This window comes from Sorex araneus, chromosome 6, assembly GCF_027595985.1.
Source record: "Sorex araneus isolate mSorAra2 chromosome 6, mSorAra2.pri, whole genome shotgun sequence".
Taxonomy (NCBI): domain Eukaryota; kingdom Metazoa; phylum Chordata; class Mammalia; order Eulipotyphla; family Soricidae; genus Sorex; species Sorex araneus.
The window spans coordinates 94448987-94464970 of record NC_073307.1 but is presented as its reverse complement, the minus strand read 5'-3'; the positions used below and the strand labels follow the sequence as shown (position 1 = coordinate 94464970).

The 15984-nt window shown below is 66.9% G+C and overlaps 1 protein-coding gene across 4 annotated transcripts in view; it reads left to right on the top strand.

Annotated features, from left to right (window-relative positions):
* CARD10 (caspase recruitment domain family member 10) overlaps positions 1–14316 on the top strand; it is a 29496-nt gene extending 15180 nt beyond the window's left edge. For 3 of the 4 annotated variants that reach the window (XM_055141123.1, XM_055141124.1, XM_055141122.1), the window contains exons 9-21: positions 905–1039; positions 1998–2113; positions 2590–2618; positions 2843–2936; positions 7658–7817; positions 8081–8192; positions 8495–8738; positions 8851–8920; positions 10473–10563; positions 11891–12049; positions 12142–12257; positions 12656–12768; positions 13488–14316. In XM_055141123.1, the coding sequence (XP_054997098.1) occupies positions 905–1039; positions 1998–2113; positions 2590–2618; positions 2843–2936; positions 7658–7817; positions 8081–8192; positions 8495–8738; positions 8851–8920; positions 10473–10563; positions 11891–12049; positions 12142–12257; positions 12656–12768; positions 13488–13725 (1677 nt within the window). In that variant the 3' untranslated portion in view covers positions 13726–14316. The remainder of the gene's footprint in view (positions 1–904; positions 1040–1997; positions 2114–2589; positions 2619–2842; positions 2937–7657; positions 7818–8080; positions 8193–8494; positions 8739–8850; positions 8921–10472; positions 10564–11890; positions 12050–12141; positions 12258–12655; positions 12769–13487) is intronic. The other variant, XM_055141125.1, reaches the window with a different exon arrangement.
* The last annotated feature ends 1668 nt before the right edge of the window (positions 14317–15984 follow it).

The window sequence follows — 15984 nt, the reverse complement described above, 5'->3', positions numbered from 1 at the left end:
TTTCTGGAGCCACACCTGATGGTACTCGGGGGTTACTCCAGCCTCAGTGCTCGGGGGTCACTCCCAGCAGTGCCTGGGATGGGCCTGGCCTCCGGACGCAGAGGCTGGTTGTGGCCTTTGGTTCTCTCCGGATTTGGGGAACGGCTTTCTGTGGTTTGTGCTTTGGGGGGCCGGGGATTGGGCCCAGGGGAAGGGCGCCGAGCTCCCTGGCGGGGGGGTCGGGGTGGGGAGGCACCTGAGTCTCTGCCCTTGGGGGTCCGTCCCGGAACCGGAAGGCCAGGCAGTCGCTGCTTTTGCTCAGAGGCCATGCGGGTGTCCTGGACGCAGACTCCGCGTCCCTCGGACCCGTGTCCCTCAGTTATTCCAGTTTCTTTGTCCTTTGGGGCCCAGAAGCATGAATCTGGGACATTGTTTCAGAAACTCAGGCTCTTTTGTTCATAGGTCGAGAAAAAGCTCCTTAGCTAGCCAGGGCCTGTCTACCCCCGGGCCCACCCTCCCTGCCTCCCTCCTGGTTCTCTGGGTCTCAGCCTCACCATCCTGCCCCCAGCCCTTTGCACATGCTGCCCCTCGCCTCAGCTTCTCAGCGCCGACTTGTCCTTGAGATCTCTGACCCAACCCTGTTTTATCTGGAACCTTCCCCCATGCCTCTGGACTGGGTGGCCCCTGCCCGGCCCTGGGCACCTTCTTCCCTGCCTCTCTCGGCAGCTTGGCCTTTGTTTTCGCCAGCCTGCTTGCTCCCAGCTTGTGGGCTTGCTGAGGGCAGGGCTCTGGGTACAGCCGGCTTCTCATGAGCTGGGACGTCACATCACCGGGATGTCACATCACCAGGCCCCCGCTGCTGGCGCTGGGCGCTGGGCAGCTCTGAGCCCCCGGCTGACCACCGCCCCCACCCCCCCTCCCCCAGGCCTGTGCGTCCTTCCACTCCCTCTGCTCCAACCACAGCAGCACCTGGAGCCTGAGCGAGTTCCCCTCGCCCCAGGGGGGCCCGGACGCCTCCGGGGAGTCGGCCACCACGGGCGGCTCTGAGCCCCACACCTCGGTAAGACCCCCACACTCCCCCCGTCTCAGCGTCTGGGCAGCCTCGGTTTCCCTGGCGGCACGAATGACTCACGGCGGGTGTGGGGCTGTTTCCTTCCCCCGGGGGCTCGGCCCACGAAGGTCACGCGCCGTGTTCAGTACTGCCCGCATCTGGGGTCAGCCCGACCCGCATGGTTGCACGGCACATGCGCTATGCCGAGCCCCGTCCCTGCCTCCTTAGCGGCCCTTTTCTCACATGGGGGTCACGTCCCGTGGGGCCGGAGGGGGCGGGTCAGTCCCAGGAATACTCGGGCCTGGTGGTTTGGCGGTGGGCTGGGACCCCTCGGTGCTGGCTGACCACCAGGAACACTCCCAGTGGTGCTTGGGGGGGGGGATGTGTCACTGGGCATTGAACTTGGGGTCCTGTGTGCACCTGAGGTTTTCCCACCCTCAGCACTATAAGTGTAAATTCATGTAGCACTGTCGTCCCATTGCTCACCGATTGGCTCGAGCGGGCACCAGTAACGTCTCCGTGGTGAGACTTGTTGTGACTGTTTCTGGCATATCGAATACGCCACGGGGAGCTTGCCAGGCTCTGCCGTGCGGGCGGGATACTCTCAGTAGCTTGCCGGGCTCCCCGAGAGGGGCGGAGGAATCGAACACTGGTCGGCCGCGTGAAAGGCGAACGCCCTACCCGCTGCGCTATTGCTCTTTATTATTATTATTATTATTATTATTATTATCATATATTTGCGTTTTGGGTCACACCCGGCGGTGCTCAGGGCTGACTCTGCCCTCAGGAATCACTCTTGGCGGTCCTGTGGGATGCTGGGGATTGAACCCGGGTTGGCTGCATGTGAGGCAAACTTCCTCCCTGCTGTGCTGTGGCTCCGCCCCCCCCACCACCATATCTAAGCTGCCACCGGGCAGAGCCCCTCCTCAGCAGGGCGTGCGGGTCGCAGGCGTGTGGTGCCTTGCAGGAGGAGGCCACGGACAGCGAGAAGGAGATCAACCGTCTGTCCATCCTGCCCTTCCCGCCCAGCGCCGGCTCCATCCTCCGGCGGCAGCGCGAGGAGGACCCCGCCCCCCCCAAGAGGTACCCGGGCGGGGTTGGGGCTGCCGCTCCCCGACACTTGCCCCCCCCGCCCTGAGAGCCCCAGATGTCCGAGCCCCACTGACCGCCCCCTCAGGCCCCCCGGGGGGCTCCCACCCCAGGTCCCGTCAGCAGCTGCGGAGGTCAGGGGTCGCGAGGTCAGACCCTGGAACCCCCATCCCTGAACGCACGGAATCCTGAGGGTTCCCCTGTGGGGTGCGCGGGGACAGGCTCGGGGTCAGGGGTCTCGGGCCAGAGGCTGGGCCCAGGGCAGGGGGCTCGGCCACACACAGAGGCCAGACCCGGCGGGCGGGGGGCTTCCTGCCTCCCGGGGCCTCCCCACCCCCATCACGGCTTCCCACGGCTCTGAGGTGCCCGGGGCCCGGTGAGACGCGTGAGTCTGCGTGGACAGGGGAGGGAGGGGGCGGGCAGCTGGGCGGGGGAGGGGCAGTGTCCACTGAGCCCCGTGTCCCCCGCAGGTCCTTCAGCAGCATGTCGGACATCACAGGTGAGGCTGGGGGCGGGGGGCTTCTCAGCCCGGCTCAGCCCTTGGCCCATGCCCCCCCCCAAGACCGCCCTGTGACCCCGCCAAGTGGGTCACCCTGCGTCCAGCCCAGCCTCCCCCGGCCCCCTCCTCACCCCCCCACTTCCTGCCCCCCTCCAGCCTGGCCAGGCTCCATCTCTTCCCCCCCCCCCGCTCAGCCTCGCACCCCGAACCCCCTCCCCTCCCAGGAAGTGTGACCCTCAAGCCCTGGTCCCCGGGCCTGTCCTCGTCCTCGTCCTCGGACAGCGTGTGGCCGCTGGGGAAGCCGGACCTGCTCGGCAGGTCAGTGGGGGCCGCTGGCCCAGGGGGGGCTGCATGGGGGGCGCCCGACCCGTTTGGTTCCGTTTCCTCCCGAGTGCTGTTGGCCATGCGCTCAGGAACTACTCCTGGCCCAGTGCTCAGGGGACCAGGCGGTGCTGGAGGGGGGAGCCCAGGCCTCCCGCGCGTGAAGCCTGTGGCCCAGGGTGGCCCGAAGCCTGAGCCAGGCCCACACGCAGTAGGTGCTTAATAAGTGCTATCGTGGCACAAGCCTCGAGCCGCCCCCCCGCCTCCCGGCAGCTGCTGGCTGAGGTGGGGTAAGCAGAGGCCCCCGGGGGGACGCATGCGGCAGGGCTGGCCCAGTCCTGATCTCCGACCCCGAGTTTAGTGCTCGCTCTGAGGGCGGGATGAGGCGGGAGTGGGGGCTGGCCAGCTGATCTGAGAGGGGCCGCGGAGACCCCCAGAGGCACAGGAGGGGTCTCTGCACTCAGGCGGGCAGGGCTGCGGAGGGGCCGGGTCAGAGGGCCGAGGACGAGCCGGTGCCCGGGGAGTTGGCCAGGAATGTGTGGACTTTGGCCCGCGCGGGATGGGGAGGCGTAGCTCTTCCCAAAGTCGCGGCCAGCTGTGGGCGGCTGCAGCCGCTGCTCAGGCCTTGCTCTGGGTCTTCCTGTTTAATTGGGGGGCGCTCAGAGAAGCACAGCCACCTGCCCTGGGTCACAGCCACCTGCCCTGGGTCACACAGCACAGCCGTGCCGCCCCCTCAGTTCTCGCCGTCAGATGAGCTGTGGGCGCCGGGAAGGCCCCTAACGCACCCGATGTCAGGCCTGCGACCATGCGGGCAGGTCACATGCGGCAGGGGCGGGCCTAGCGGAGCCGCCGCGGCCTCCCCACCCCCTCCCCAGGCAGTGCTCCCAGCGAGACATTGTTCCTCCCCGCAGGCAGGACGTGCTTCTCCGGGAAGGGGCGAGGCGCCTCCCTTCCTGCCTGCTCGGCCCTTCCTCCCCCCCCCCCCCCCCCCCCCGGGGCCGGCCGCAGGGGTCTTGGCTGCTGGCCAGGGGCCTGTGTGAGGCCCAGAGAGCGGGAACAGGATGGTCTGGCCCGGCCCCGGGCCCACGGGATCATCCGCCACCCACGACGGCCCTGGGCCGGAGGGGCCGGGGTGGTGGACACAGGGACGGAGGAGCAAGTGGACCCCGGCTAGCAGACCGGGCTCTGGAGCTGCCCGGAGCCCCAGCCCCGTCTGACTCCTGCGGGACCCCGCAGCTGATCTGCCCGCCTCTGCTCTCCGTCCTGCGAAATGGCCACAGCGGCACCAGCCCCCTTGGTGCCGGGTCCCGGGTGGTCGCCCGGGTTCCAATATTTCTAGGCGAGTGCCTGGATGTGTCCTGGGCTGGGGGTCGGGGGGAGCCAGAGGTGACTGCTGGCCAGTGACCTTGAGGATCCTGAGTACCCCCAGGGCGGCTCTCTCAGTCCCATTGTACAGGCGGGGAAAGCGAGGTCTGGAGAGTTGGCTGTTGGTCTCAAGTGCCAAGTGGCACCGAGGACGCCACAGAGCCCGTCTTCCTTCTCAGTGACTTTGGTTTTGGTGGTGGGGGTGGGCGTTGCACACCTGGTGGTGCTGGGCCTTGAACCCGGGGCCCCTGCAGGCGCCGCCTGTGCTCTGGCCCCTCTCCGCGCCTTTGAGCGTCTGTCTGGTGTTGGATGCTCGCTGCACGGTGGGCCTTGGCGGCCCTTTGGGTCCCGCCTGCCCTCGGCTCCGGGGGTTCGGGTGGGCAGAGGTCGGGGGGTATGGGTGGGTAGATGTCAGGGGTTACGGGTAGGTAGAGGTCAGGGGTTACGGGTGGGCAGAGGTCAGGGGTTACGGGTGGGCGGGGGCCTGGGGGGTTCGGGTGGGTGGAGGTCAGGGGGTTCGGGTGGGCAGGGACAGGGGCACAGCACCAGGCTGAGGTGACCTTCTCCAAGTCACACCTCATCCCAGTGACCGTCTAATATTTTGGGGCCCACATCCGGTGGTACTCAGGACTAACTCCTCGCTCTGTGCTCAGGGACTAGTCAGGACCGTGGGGTGCTGGGGATCGAACCCGGGCCGAGCTCGTGCTCGGCGGACACCACCCCTGCTGCTCTGTCGCTCCGGCCCGAGTGTTCGGTTTTGGGGTCGGGGACTCTTACACAGTGCTCAGGGGCCAGGGCCGACTCTCCCGATGAGACTGAGCCAGTTCGGGCCTGACCCTTCGGTGCCGGCAGACACCGGTGCTGGGGTGGGGGGTCTGTGCTGCTGGGGGTCAGACTCGGGGTCGTGACCTGCACCCCTGCCCGTGAGCTCTGTCCCGGCCCCCGTGTCTTGCGTCTCTTGAGCCCCTGACTCATCTCCTGATGCCATCCCCGATGTGAACGGGCACGAATGCACCGAGTCGTGCCCTGGGGGCCCCTCGCCCCTGCAGGGAAACTGGGGACTAGGCCCTTAGCAGCCAGAAGCTTCGCCCCACGGTTCCTTCTAGCTCCTTTGCTCCCCAACTTTCTGGCCGCCTTCCTCTGAGAGAAGCCCCAGGGGGGTCCGGAGACAGAGGCTGGATCCCGCGGTGGCGGGGGGGTGGGGCGTGGGGCTCGTCCTTTCTCTCCATCAACAGTGCTGGTTGGGACACGTGCGTGTGTGTGCGCCTGTGTGTGCATGTGCGCATGCGCGTGTGTGCATGTGTGCGCGCATGTGTGTGCGTGTGTGTATGTGTGTGCGTGTGTGCATGTGTGTGCATGTGTGCGTGCGTGTTGTGCGCATGTGTGTGTGCATGTGCGCACATGTGTGCGTGTGCGTGTGTGTGTGCGTGTGCATGTGTGTGCGTGTGCGTGCGTGTCGTGTGCATGTGTGCGTGTGCGTGTGTGTGCGTATGCACTCGTGTGTGTGTGTTTGTGTGTCCTGGGTGGGGGGTGCTGTGATCTTTGCTTTGGGGAGCCCGTGCGTGAAGCAAGGGCCCGGCCGGTCTGCCCGAGTCCTGTGACTGTTCCGTGGGTTTGGGGTGTCACCGCCGCCCCCAGGCGTGCTGTGCAGCCGGGCCCAGCCCCGCGTTCCGGGCTCAGTGCAGGCCCGCACCCAGCACGCCACCTCCTGGCCCCAGCTGCACCCGGGCTGAGCGCCTGCAGCACTGCACCAGCCCCCGCCTCTCGGACCTGGTTCTCCGTTTCGCTTATTTGTGTTTGGGGGACACGGCCCCGCAGGCCGCGGGGGCCACTCCTGGCTGGGTGCTCGGGAGACCGTGTGGTGCCGCGGTGGAAGGTCGGGACACCCGTGTGAGAAGCGTGTACTCCAGGGCCCACGCGGTAGCACAGCGGGGAGGGCGTTTGCCGTGCACACAGCTGACCCGGGATCGAACCCCAGCATCCTGTACGGTTCCCCGAGCCACGCCAGGAGTGATCCCTGAGCACTGAGCCAGGACTAAGCCCTGAGCACTGCTGGGTGTGGCCCAAGCACCAAAAGCAAGCAAGCAAGCACCGACCCGGGTCCTTCGGGCCACCTCCCCCGCCCCGGCTCTCTGCTGCTGTGTTTTGGGGCCACACCCAGCAGTTCCCAGGGGCTGACCTTGGCTCTGGCGTCTGGGATCGGGCCAGAGACGGCCGTGTGCAAAGCAGGCGTCTTACCCCTCCCCCCCCACTGCTGGCTGTGTTTGGAGTGAGTGCAGAGGAGCTGTGACAGCCCCCCCTGCCACACCCCCGACACCCCCCACAGGGTCCCAAGACCCCCGTGCATGCATGGGTGCTGACTGGGTAACAGGCCTTGCAGCCTTGCCGGCAGGGGGCAGGGTGGCTGGGCCTTTCTTTCGTGCCCTCCGCGGGCTGGCTTGGGCCGGCTTTTCTGGGAGCTGTTTCCCAGGATGTTAAATTAGTTAATTAGGACGAGCATCGTGGCTGCGTGTCTGGCACATGTGGAGTGCCAGCCAGCAGCGCTATTATTGTTGTTGTTGTTGTTATTGGATTCTTCCACGCGCCCCGTGCTCTGCCCTCACACCTTTGCTCGTGCCAGCTCTGCCGCCCGGAGCACCCCGGCTCCTCGCTGCCTGTCCCAGCCGCTGCGCCCCCAGGGAGCCTGAGCCCCTCCGTGCCTCAACAGCCCCTGGGAGTGTCTGATGCGTGTCACGTGCTCACGGCGACCCCTTCTGTATGTAGGCAGAACGAGCCTTTGAAGTGTCCTCGCCTGAACTCCAGACACAGTGCTCAGTGCGAGGGCTCAGAGCTGAGTGTGGTGCAGGCTGGTTGCCAGGGCGTTCTTCCTGCGAGAGGAGACGAGGGCCCACATAAGGGGAGGTGACCCTGGTCCGATCCCCAGCACGGCCAGATAAAAAACAGGCCAGGGGCTGGACGATAGTACAGAGGACAGAGAGATTAGCACAGCGGGGTAGCGCACTGGCCTTGCACGTGACTGACCCGAGTTTGAGCCCCGGCAGCCCGTAGGGTTCCCTGAGCCCCTCCAAGGGTGATACCTGAGCGCAGAGCCGGGAGGAAGCCCTGGGCAATGCTGGGTGTGCGCCCCCCCCAAAACCAAACCAAACATGAGCCAGAAAGCATCAGATCCCAGGGCGGAGCCGGGACGGTTGCTTTGGGCCGAACCTCTAAGGCTAATATCGCAGGATTGGCCAGGGAGGGACGGCAGGGCTGCAGCGGCCCCTGCGTGGGCATCGTGGGTCCTGGGGCCATCAACTTCCCTTTCCCAAGAACCGCGCCCTGGAGCTCTGATCCCCATCCTCCGCTTTTCTCAGCTCTTTGGCCATCCGCGTGTCCGGCCGGAGCCCCCCAGGCGGGCCTGAGTCCCAAAGCAGGGGTCCTGACGGCCTGTCTCTCCTGGCGGACAGCTGGTCTGGGGCCATGGTGCGGAGGGTGATGTCTGGACCGGGATCTGCCCGGGTGGAAGCCCGAGAGGTGAGGCCACGCCCCTTTCTTCAGTGGGGGCGGAGTCAGGGCAGTTGCCAGGCGCCCTGTGATTGGTAGGCTTGAGATGTGGGCGGGCAGGGGCGGGCTCAGCAGCGCCAAGTGAGGTCTGATTGGGGCAGGGGCTGGGAGGTGGAGCCGCCCGGCCCGGGCTTATACCCGTCCTTGAATCTGGGAGAGAAGTGGGTGCGCCCAGCCCGGGTCAGTGCTTGGGCGTCTGGGTTCTGGCTGAGCTCACTGGGGGCCTCTCCCAGCCCAGGGCAGAGGCTGGCCTGGAAGGGGCGCGGCTGGAAGGGGACCTGCAGCAGAGAACCCTGACCTGGAACCAGGTGTCCACCCTCCCTCCCTTCCTGCTGGACTCTAAGGGTGAGTGTCCCGGGTTCCCGCGGGAGGCCCCTGCAGCTCTGGGCCGGGGCCCGACTGCGAGGGACCCCCCCAGCCTCGCCTGGCTCCTGGCACTGCCCCTTTCGCCCTCCGTGGCCCCTGGCTGGGCGTGTGTATTGTTTCATTCTATGCAGGGAAGGGCTGGGCCGGGGTTCGAGTCCTGGTCCTGCCCCTCGCTGGGTTTCGGATGCTCCCTTTTTTGGAAGGGGCTTCCCGGCCCTCGCCCCTCATCTGACCTTCCCCTCCTCGCGTCTTCTCCGCTGCCCTGCCCTGCCCGGGTCCAGCCTGCCAGTCCTTCCACGAGGCCCTGGACGCGTGGGTGAAGGGGGCGGGGACGGAGCCCTTCTACATCCGCGCCAACCTCAGCCTGCCCGAGCGCGCCGACCCCCACGCGCTGTGCGTGAAGGCGCAGGAGATCCTGCGGCTGGTGGACCCCGCGTACAAGCGGCGGCAGGAGTGGTTCTGCGCGCGGGTGGACCCTCTGACGCTGCGGGACCTGGACCGGGGCACTGTGCCCAACTATCAGAGGTGAGGCGGGGGCGGAACCCGGGGCGGGGGGCGGGCCGCCGGGTGGGCTGGAGGAGAGGGGCGCGGGGCTCCCCGTCTCCCGTGAACTCGCCGTGGGACTCCGCCCCCACAGAGCGCAGCAGCTCCTCGAGGTCCAGGAGAAGAATCTGCCCTCCGGCCGGCACCGGGCCCCCCGCAGTAATGTAAGCATCGGCGGGGGGGGGGGGGGGGGGCGGCAGTGCCGGGGGGGGGGGGGGGGGGGGGGTGCAGAGGGGAGAGGCGCCCCTGCCCTGCTCAGGACGGGACTGGTCCTAGAACTGCACCCACGGCCCAGGGCAGCTCAGAGGATCGGGGATGCCGTGCCCGGTGCCAGGAGCATGCCAGGGCCACGCCTCCACCACAAACCGCCTCCTTTGTGCACGCTCTGCACGCCCCGGGCTGGGGGGTCAGTGACCTCCAGGCCAAGGTGACGGGGTTGAGGTCTGGGCGTTTCTCAGTCACCAAAATGGAGCCCCGCCCCTGCAAGTTCTTCCCCATCTTATTTAATTTTGTTTATGGAGCTACACCCGGTGTTGCTCAGGGCTGACTCCTGGCTCCACACTTGGGAATGACTCCTGGTGGTGCTCGGGGGTCCCTGTGGGATGCCGGGATCCAGCCCGGGTCAGCCGAGTGCGAGGCAAACGCCCTCCCCGCTGTGCTCTGGCTCCAGCCCCCCGCCCCTGATTTCCAGACTTTGAGAGGTTGTGACCTGCAAGTGAGCCTGGCACATCCCCTCCTCATGTCCGTGTGCAGTGCTGCGTGTGCTGCATTCTGTGCATGGGGGCGAGGCCTTGTATGCATGTGATGATGCACATGTGTGTTGTTTGTGTGTGACCTACGTGTGTGACATTGGGTATATGTTTGATGTCTGTTTGTGAATTATGTATGTGTGACATATTGTATGCATATGTTATGGGGTATATATACCTATGTGAGGTAAGCAATATAGCGTGTGACGTGTACATGACAGGTGTATATATGTGTGAGCTGTGATGTGTGTGAGCGGTGTGTGCCTACGTAGCAGAGTGCCATAGTGTATATGTGTCTGATGTGACATTGTATGTGTGATGTGTAACATTATGTGTGTGATGTGTGGGACATTGTGTGTGTGCAATGCAGTGTGTGCCTAGGTCGCGGTGTATGTATGTGTGTGACATTGCGTGTGTACCTGTGTGTGATGTGACATTGTGTTTGTAATGTGTGACGTGTGTGTAATGAAGTGTGTGCCTTTGTAGCAGTGTATGTATGTATGTAACATTGTGTGTGTACCTGTGTTGATGTGTGTGACATGGTGTGTGTGATAAGTGGGACATTGTCTGTGACGTGGCATGTGCCTATGTGGTGGTGTATGTGTGTGACATTGTGTATGTGCCTGTGTGTGATGTATGTGACATTGTGTGTGTGATGTATGTGACATTGTGTGTGTGATGTAGTATGTGCCTATGTAGCGGTTGCCGTGGTGTGTATGTGTGTGACACTGTGTGTGTTGGGATCATGTCAGTTGCGGGAGGTGCCCCCAGTGTAGTGTCCTCTTGGCCGTAGCTCCCCATCTCTGTCCTGTGTCCCCCCAGCTCGGCTCCTGTCACTGACCCCCCATGGGCCCCCGCCTGCCGGGGTGGGGGGGTCGCTGACTCCTGTGTCTGGGGTCGGGGCCCCTGCTGGGTCCCATCTGCTCCTTTTTCCCGACGCTGAGCCTTCGGCGTGCTCCCCCCCCAGCTGAAGAAGCGTGCCCTGGACCAGCTGCGGCTGGTGAAGCCCAAGCACACGGGGGACACCCCCGAGACGCTGCTGCTGGAGCCGTGCGTGGGTGAGTGCTGGGCGCTGCTCACGGGCCGGTGCACTGCGGCTGCCCTCCCCCGCACAGGCCGTGGGGGCCCCTCCCCGGGCGGCTGGGACCCCGCGTGGGGGGGTGTGGGTGCAGCTGTGGGTGGGGTGAGCTGGGCAGAGCAGGGGAGTGGTGCTTCTTGGCGGGACGAGGGCCACGCGTGAGGTCCCCAGAGCGGGTTCCTAGCAGCAGTAGGGTGAGATGAGGCCTTGAGCTGCCCCAGGTACGGGGCTGGGGGGTTCAGAGGCAGGATTATCAATTCTGGAGAGCAGGAGGGGAGAGGGGCTAGGGATTTGCAGGGTGGGCTTTTTGCCTGGGGCTTTGGAGGATGAAGAGGAGTTCGTCACCAACAGACAGCACATTACGTGCTTGGTTGTGACTGGAGGACAGCGTGTGCCGCTCTGCTGTGCACCCAGGTGACCCAGGGCCATGGGTCCTCGTGGGACACACTGCTCGGTGGTGAGAGGGAATCTGGCGCTCGATGCTTAGATTTCCCCAGGAACACAGTTACAGAGAGTGACACGTCTTGGAGGAGAGCAGGGCTGTCCTCCCCAAAGGAGAGTAAGGGTTTGCTGTCAGAGGTCAGCGTGGGGCTGCGGCCACCTTGGAGTGTGCAGAGGCCCGTGGTTGGGGGTCTCTGAAGGCAGGCGGGGGGCGGGCAGGCTCTGGCATGGCCGGGTCCCCTGGTAATGCAGGGTGAGGCTATTCTATTTTTGAGAGGGGACAGTTTGGGCAACATATGGGACTGCCCAGCCTTTATTCCTGGCTCTGTGCTCGGGAGTCACCCAGCCACATGCAAATCAAGCACCTTCCCCACGGCTGTCCTGTGTTGCGGGGATCTTTGGTGGTGCCGGGGTTGAAATGCAGAGCCCCGTGGCCCCGACACCCCCAAATAGTCCCGGGGTGTGGCCGCCTGCCCTCCCTCCTCCCCCCCACTCTCCCTCCTTCCTTCCCTCCCTCCCTCCCTCCCTCCCTCCCTCCCTCCCTCCCTCCTTCCTTCCTTCCTTCCTTCCTTCCTTCCTTCCTTCCTTCCTTCCTTCCTTCCTTCCTTCCTTCCTTCCTTCCTTCCTGTTGTTCTCGGAGCAGGGGAGGCAGCCGTGAAAGTGGGGGACGTGCAGGTGCTGGTGGGGGTCTTGGGGTGCGTTCTGCCTGCTTTGCCATAAGTGGCCTGCAGGGGGCGCAGGTGAGGCAGAGGACCAGGCGACAGGGGCGGCAGCGCCAGCCTCAGAGACCGAGAGAGACAGAGACAGAGAGAGCCAGGGGCGGGGGCGCGCTGGCCTGAGCCCCCGCCCCTCCCGCCCGCCCGCAGAGCCCCCGCAGAGCCTCAAGCCCTACAGCCTGGTGAGGCCCCTGCTGGTGCCTGCCCTGCGGCCCGTGGTGCTCCTGCCCGAGTGCCTGGCGCCGCGGCTCATCCGCAACCTGCTGGACCTGCCCAGCTCGCGCCTGGACTTCCAGGTGTGCCCGGCAGGTGCGTGGGGGCCGCGTGGGGCGGGGGAGGGGGCGGGATAGGGGTGGGGGGGCTCTGGCGCAGCCACACTCTCCCGCCCCGTCTATGCGCAGAGAGCCTCTCGGGGGAGGAGCAGGGCGCGTCCTCGGCCCCCGGGGCCCCCAAAGCCCGGCCAGCCACCCCCGGACTGGGCAGCAGGATCCGCGCCATCCAGGAGTCTGTGGGGAAGGTAGGCAGGGGCGCCGCGAAGAGCGGCGGGGGTGGGCACCCACTTCCCTCTCTCACTCCCCGCCCCCCCCCCGGAGCTGATGGAGCCGGGGGTGCCTGGAGGTGGACTTCAGGGTGGGGGGTCTAGCACTGCCCTGCAGTGGGGGGGGCTTGGGAGCGACTCTTTGCGGGGTCGGCACTCAGGGGATCCCGCGGTGCTGGGGAGGGAACCGGGGCTCCCACGTGAGAGTCGGCGCTCGGCCCTTGGCGCCACTTCCCCGGCCCCGGAGTGACCCCCCCCACCCCGGCCGCCCGCCTCCTGGCGTCTGTGCGGGGGTCTCTGGGGGACAGGAGGGCCTGGGGGGGCAGGTCCCGGCCCTGCCCTGGCCCCGGCGGGAGTGACGGGGGCTCTGCCCGCAGAAGCACTGCCTCCTGGAGCTGGGCGCGCGTGGCGTGCGGGAGCTGGTGCTCAGCGAGATCTACCCCATCGTCATCCACGTGGAGGTGACGGAGAAGAACGTGCGGGAGGTCAGGTGCGTGGGCGGGCCGCCCGCCCGTGTCTTTGCGTTGGGCGGGGGTGGGGGCGGGGCTGCAGGCCGCTCCTGGTCTCCGGCTGGCGGTCCAGCCCGTGGCTCCGTGCCCCAGCGGTGCTGTGGGGGGGTCACCAGGGCCACTGGCCGGGCTCAGGGTCCACAGTGGCGGCTGGAGCCGGAGCTCGGGGGCCGGGGGTGCTGGTGGGCCTCACAGGCCAACCTCCGTCCACCCCCTCGCACCTCCCGTGGTCCTCCTGGCACCGCCGGGAGTCGGCCCTGAGCACAGAGCCCGGAGTCGGCCCTGAGCATCGCGGGGTGTGGCACCCAAACAAAGACATGAAACCAGAAAAGGGCCACGCGGGGCGGGGACTCCAACCTGCCGGGCACCTGCCCGCCCGAGCGCCAGCCCTGGGGGCGCCTCCCTGAGCCCCTCTCCCTGCCTCTGTCTGTCCGTCCGTCAGTCTGTCCCTGTCTGCCTCCATCTGTCCCTGTCTGTCACTCTGTCTGCCCCTCTGCCTCCATCCGTCCCTCTCCCTGTCTCCGTCTGTCCCTGTGTCCGTCTGTCCCTGTCTCTGTCTTCCCTGTCTCTGTCCCTCTCCCTGTCTCCGTCTGTCCCTGTCTGTCCCTCTCCCTGTCTCTCTCCCTGTCCCCGTCTGCCCGTCTGCCTCTCCCGTCCCCGTGTCCCTGCCCCCGCCCACTGGGCCCCCTTCTCTCGCCAGGGGCCTGCTGGGCCGGCCGGGCTGGCGGGACTCGGAGCTGCTGCGCCAGTGCCGGGGGTCGGAGCACTCCCTGTGGGGGCTGCCGTGCTCCTGGGCGCAGGTGTCTGCGCACGCCTGGACCCACGGCGAGGAGCTGGCCAAGGTGGTGCGCGGGCGCATCCTGCAGGAGCAGGCGCGCCTCGTGTGGGTGGAGTGCGGCAGCGGCGGCCTCGGGGGCCCCGGCTGCAGCGAGGCCTAGGGGGGCCCGAGCCCCTCGCACTCGAGGACTCTCGGGGGGCGGCCCTGGACTTCCCGCCGTCCCTGTTCTTGCTGCTCCCCCCCCCGCCCCCGTGGGCCCCCGCCTCCTCCCTCAGGGTCACACCCGCCTGTGTGACTCCCTGCTCAGTGCTCGCCGGAGCACCCGTGTTCTCAGCCCCACGCCGGCCGCATGGGGACATGCACAAGTTCTCACGGGACGGGCTCCCTGGGCAGCGGCCGGCTCTGCCCGGGGACGCGGGGGGTGGGCTGCCTGGCAGGACCCCCCACCCCCCGCTCCGACCCCGCTCACCTGTTACCTCCACACGTGGTCTCCTGGTGGTAGGGGCCGTGGTTCTCCGTGTTCACGGCGGACCCGCCCCCGTGACACTAACTCGGGCATTGCCGGTGCTCCCCAGACGCGTCCGGGACGGAGTGCTCCCTGTGTCTGCCCCCCACACCCGACCCCGTGTCCTGGGGGGCCGGGGGCTGCGCCACCGGCTCCAGAATGTAATGGCCTGCGGTCCCAGGGGCCTCCCCGTCCACTCGGAAGCTGCACGTTTATGGACATTAAACCTTTTGTTACGGAGCCGGGGGCCTTGTGTCTGTGTGTGTCCCCGCGGCATGGGGCGGCCTCCCCTCTGGCCGCCTGCCCCCCCCCACTCCCGCTCAGGTTGAAAGACTCTGAGGTCCCTCCGTGTCCCTGGGGAGGGTCCGGTTTCGCTGGTGACTCATCCCGGAGCCGCAGGCCATCTGTGCTGGCGTTCTCTTACCTGCCCGATGGCCAGGGGAGGGTCCCCCCTGCCCCGGCCCCCAGCCTGGCCCTGCTGGGTCTGCCCACCCCAGCAGTGTCCCCCGAGGCAGCAGGGCCTCAGGCGTCAGGGGCTCCCCTGCTGCTGCGTCGAGGGGACTCAGAACCCCCCACCCCCGTGTGCAGTCACACCCCCCGGACAGCGTTCCCCGGGAGAGGACAGGCACGTGCAGGGGGAAGAATCCCGGCAGACTTTCTGGAGGAAGAACCACTGGAGTGTGGGCTCTGGGCATCTTTCACGAAGCATTTGCTGCCCCTATGCTTCTGCCACTGTCCTGGTCGCCGCAGTGCCCCTGGGGGACCCAGCGGGTGGGGGAGGTGATGGAGGAGGAGGAGGGAAGCTGGGAGCAGGGGCTGTTGGGTGGGGGGTGGGGTCTGGGCTCAGCCCCGCGGGCCTGGGGGGCTCCTCCTGGCCACGCTCCGCCTTGTGGGGGCTGGTGGGGTCCCGGGGGCACCTCAGGGACCGGGCCCTGAGTATGGGGACAGGCCAGACATCTTGCTCCCCCGCGACCGGGCCCAGGACTCATGCGTGTCGGGGGGCTCGCGGGTTCAAAGATGTGGGTGCCGAGGCCCTGACGCCCCTGCCAGCTCCCACACTGGCGCGTCTTCTGCCTCTGATGGAAGGACTCCTACGCCTGCCAAGCCTCCCCACATCCTTATTACCATCCCCGTCTTACCCCTGATGAAGGGAAAGGTCAGAGAGGGCAAGGAACTTGCCCAGCGTCACACAGTAAAAGGTCAGTGAGGGTGAGGGACTTTCCCCGAGTCAGAAAGTGTCAGGGCCCCTTGAGGCTTGAACCCTGGTCTCCGGCGCAGGGCCCGGCCTCTCCCTGCCGTCCAGGAGCCAGACACAGGGCTGACCAGTGGAGGGTGACCACCTGGGGTCATTCTCCCCGCCTCTCCCCCCGCACCCTTGTGGCCCAGCACTCTCCAGCGCCCCGCTGTCCCCCACCCCGGGCCTCCCGGGGCTCAGTGAGCCATACTGATGGGGTTCCCTCTGTCGCGGTACTGCGGGGTGTGCCCTCGGAGCCCTGGGGCCGGGGGCCTGGCATATGATCCAAGGCGCCTGTGTGACCCCTGGTCGCAGCTGGAGGTCCCTGAGCACCCAGCGTCACCAGGATCTGAGCAGCACAGACCCATCCTCAGGCACCAGCCTAGAACCTCCCAGCCCAGCCGGTTGAGTATCCCCAGGAGTGAGGTCCCGGGGCTCCTGGGCACTGGCTGGGAAGCCCACCGCCCCCTCCAGGAAGCCCCTGAAATTTCCCAGGGTAGACAACGATCAGGAGGCTGCAAGAGGGCGGAGTATAGTGGAGAGAAGCCGGCAGAGAAGGGCGGACGGGGAGGGACGGGGCCAGGAAAGGGGGTGCAATCTGCCCAACGGGGCCTGCCTGGGGGGCGTCCTTAGTGGAAGGGCCAGGAGGAGTAGAGGGAGGGAAATGCGGCGTCTCTAGG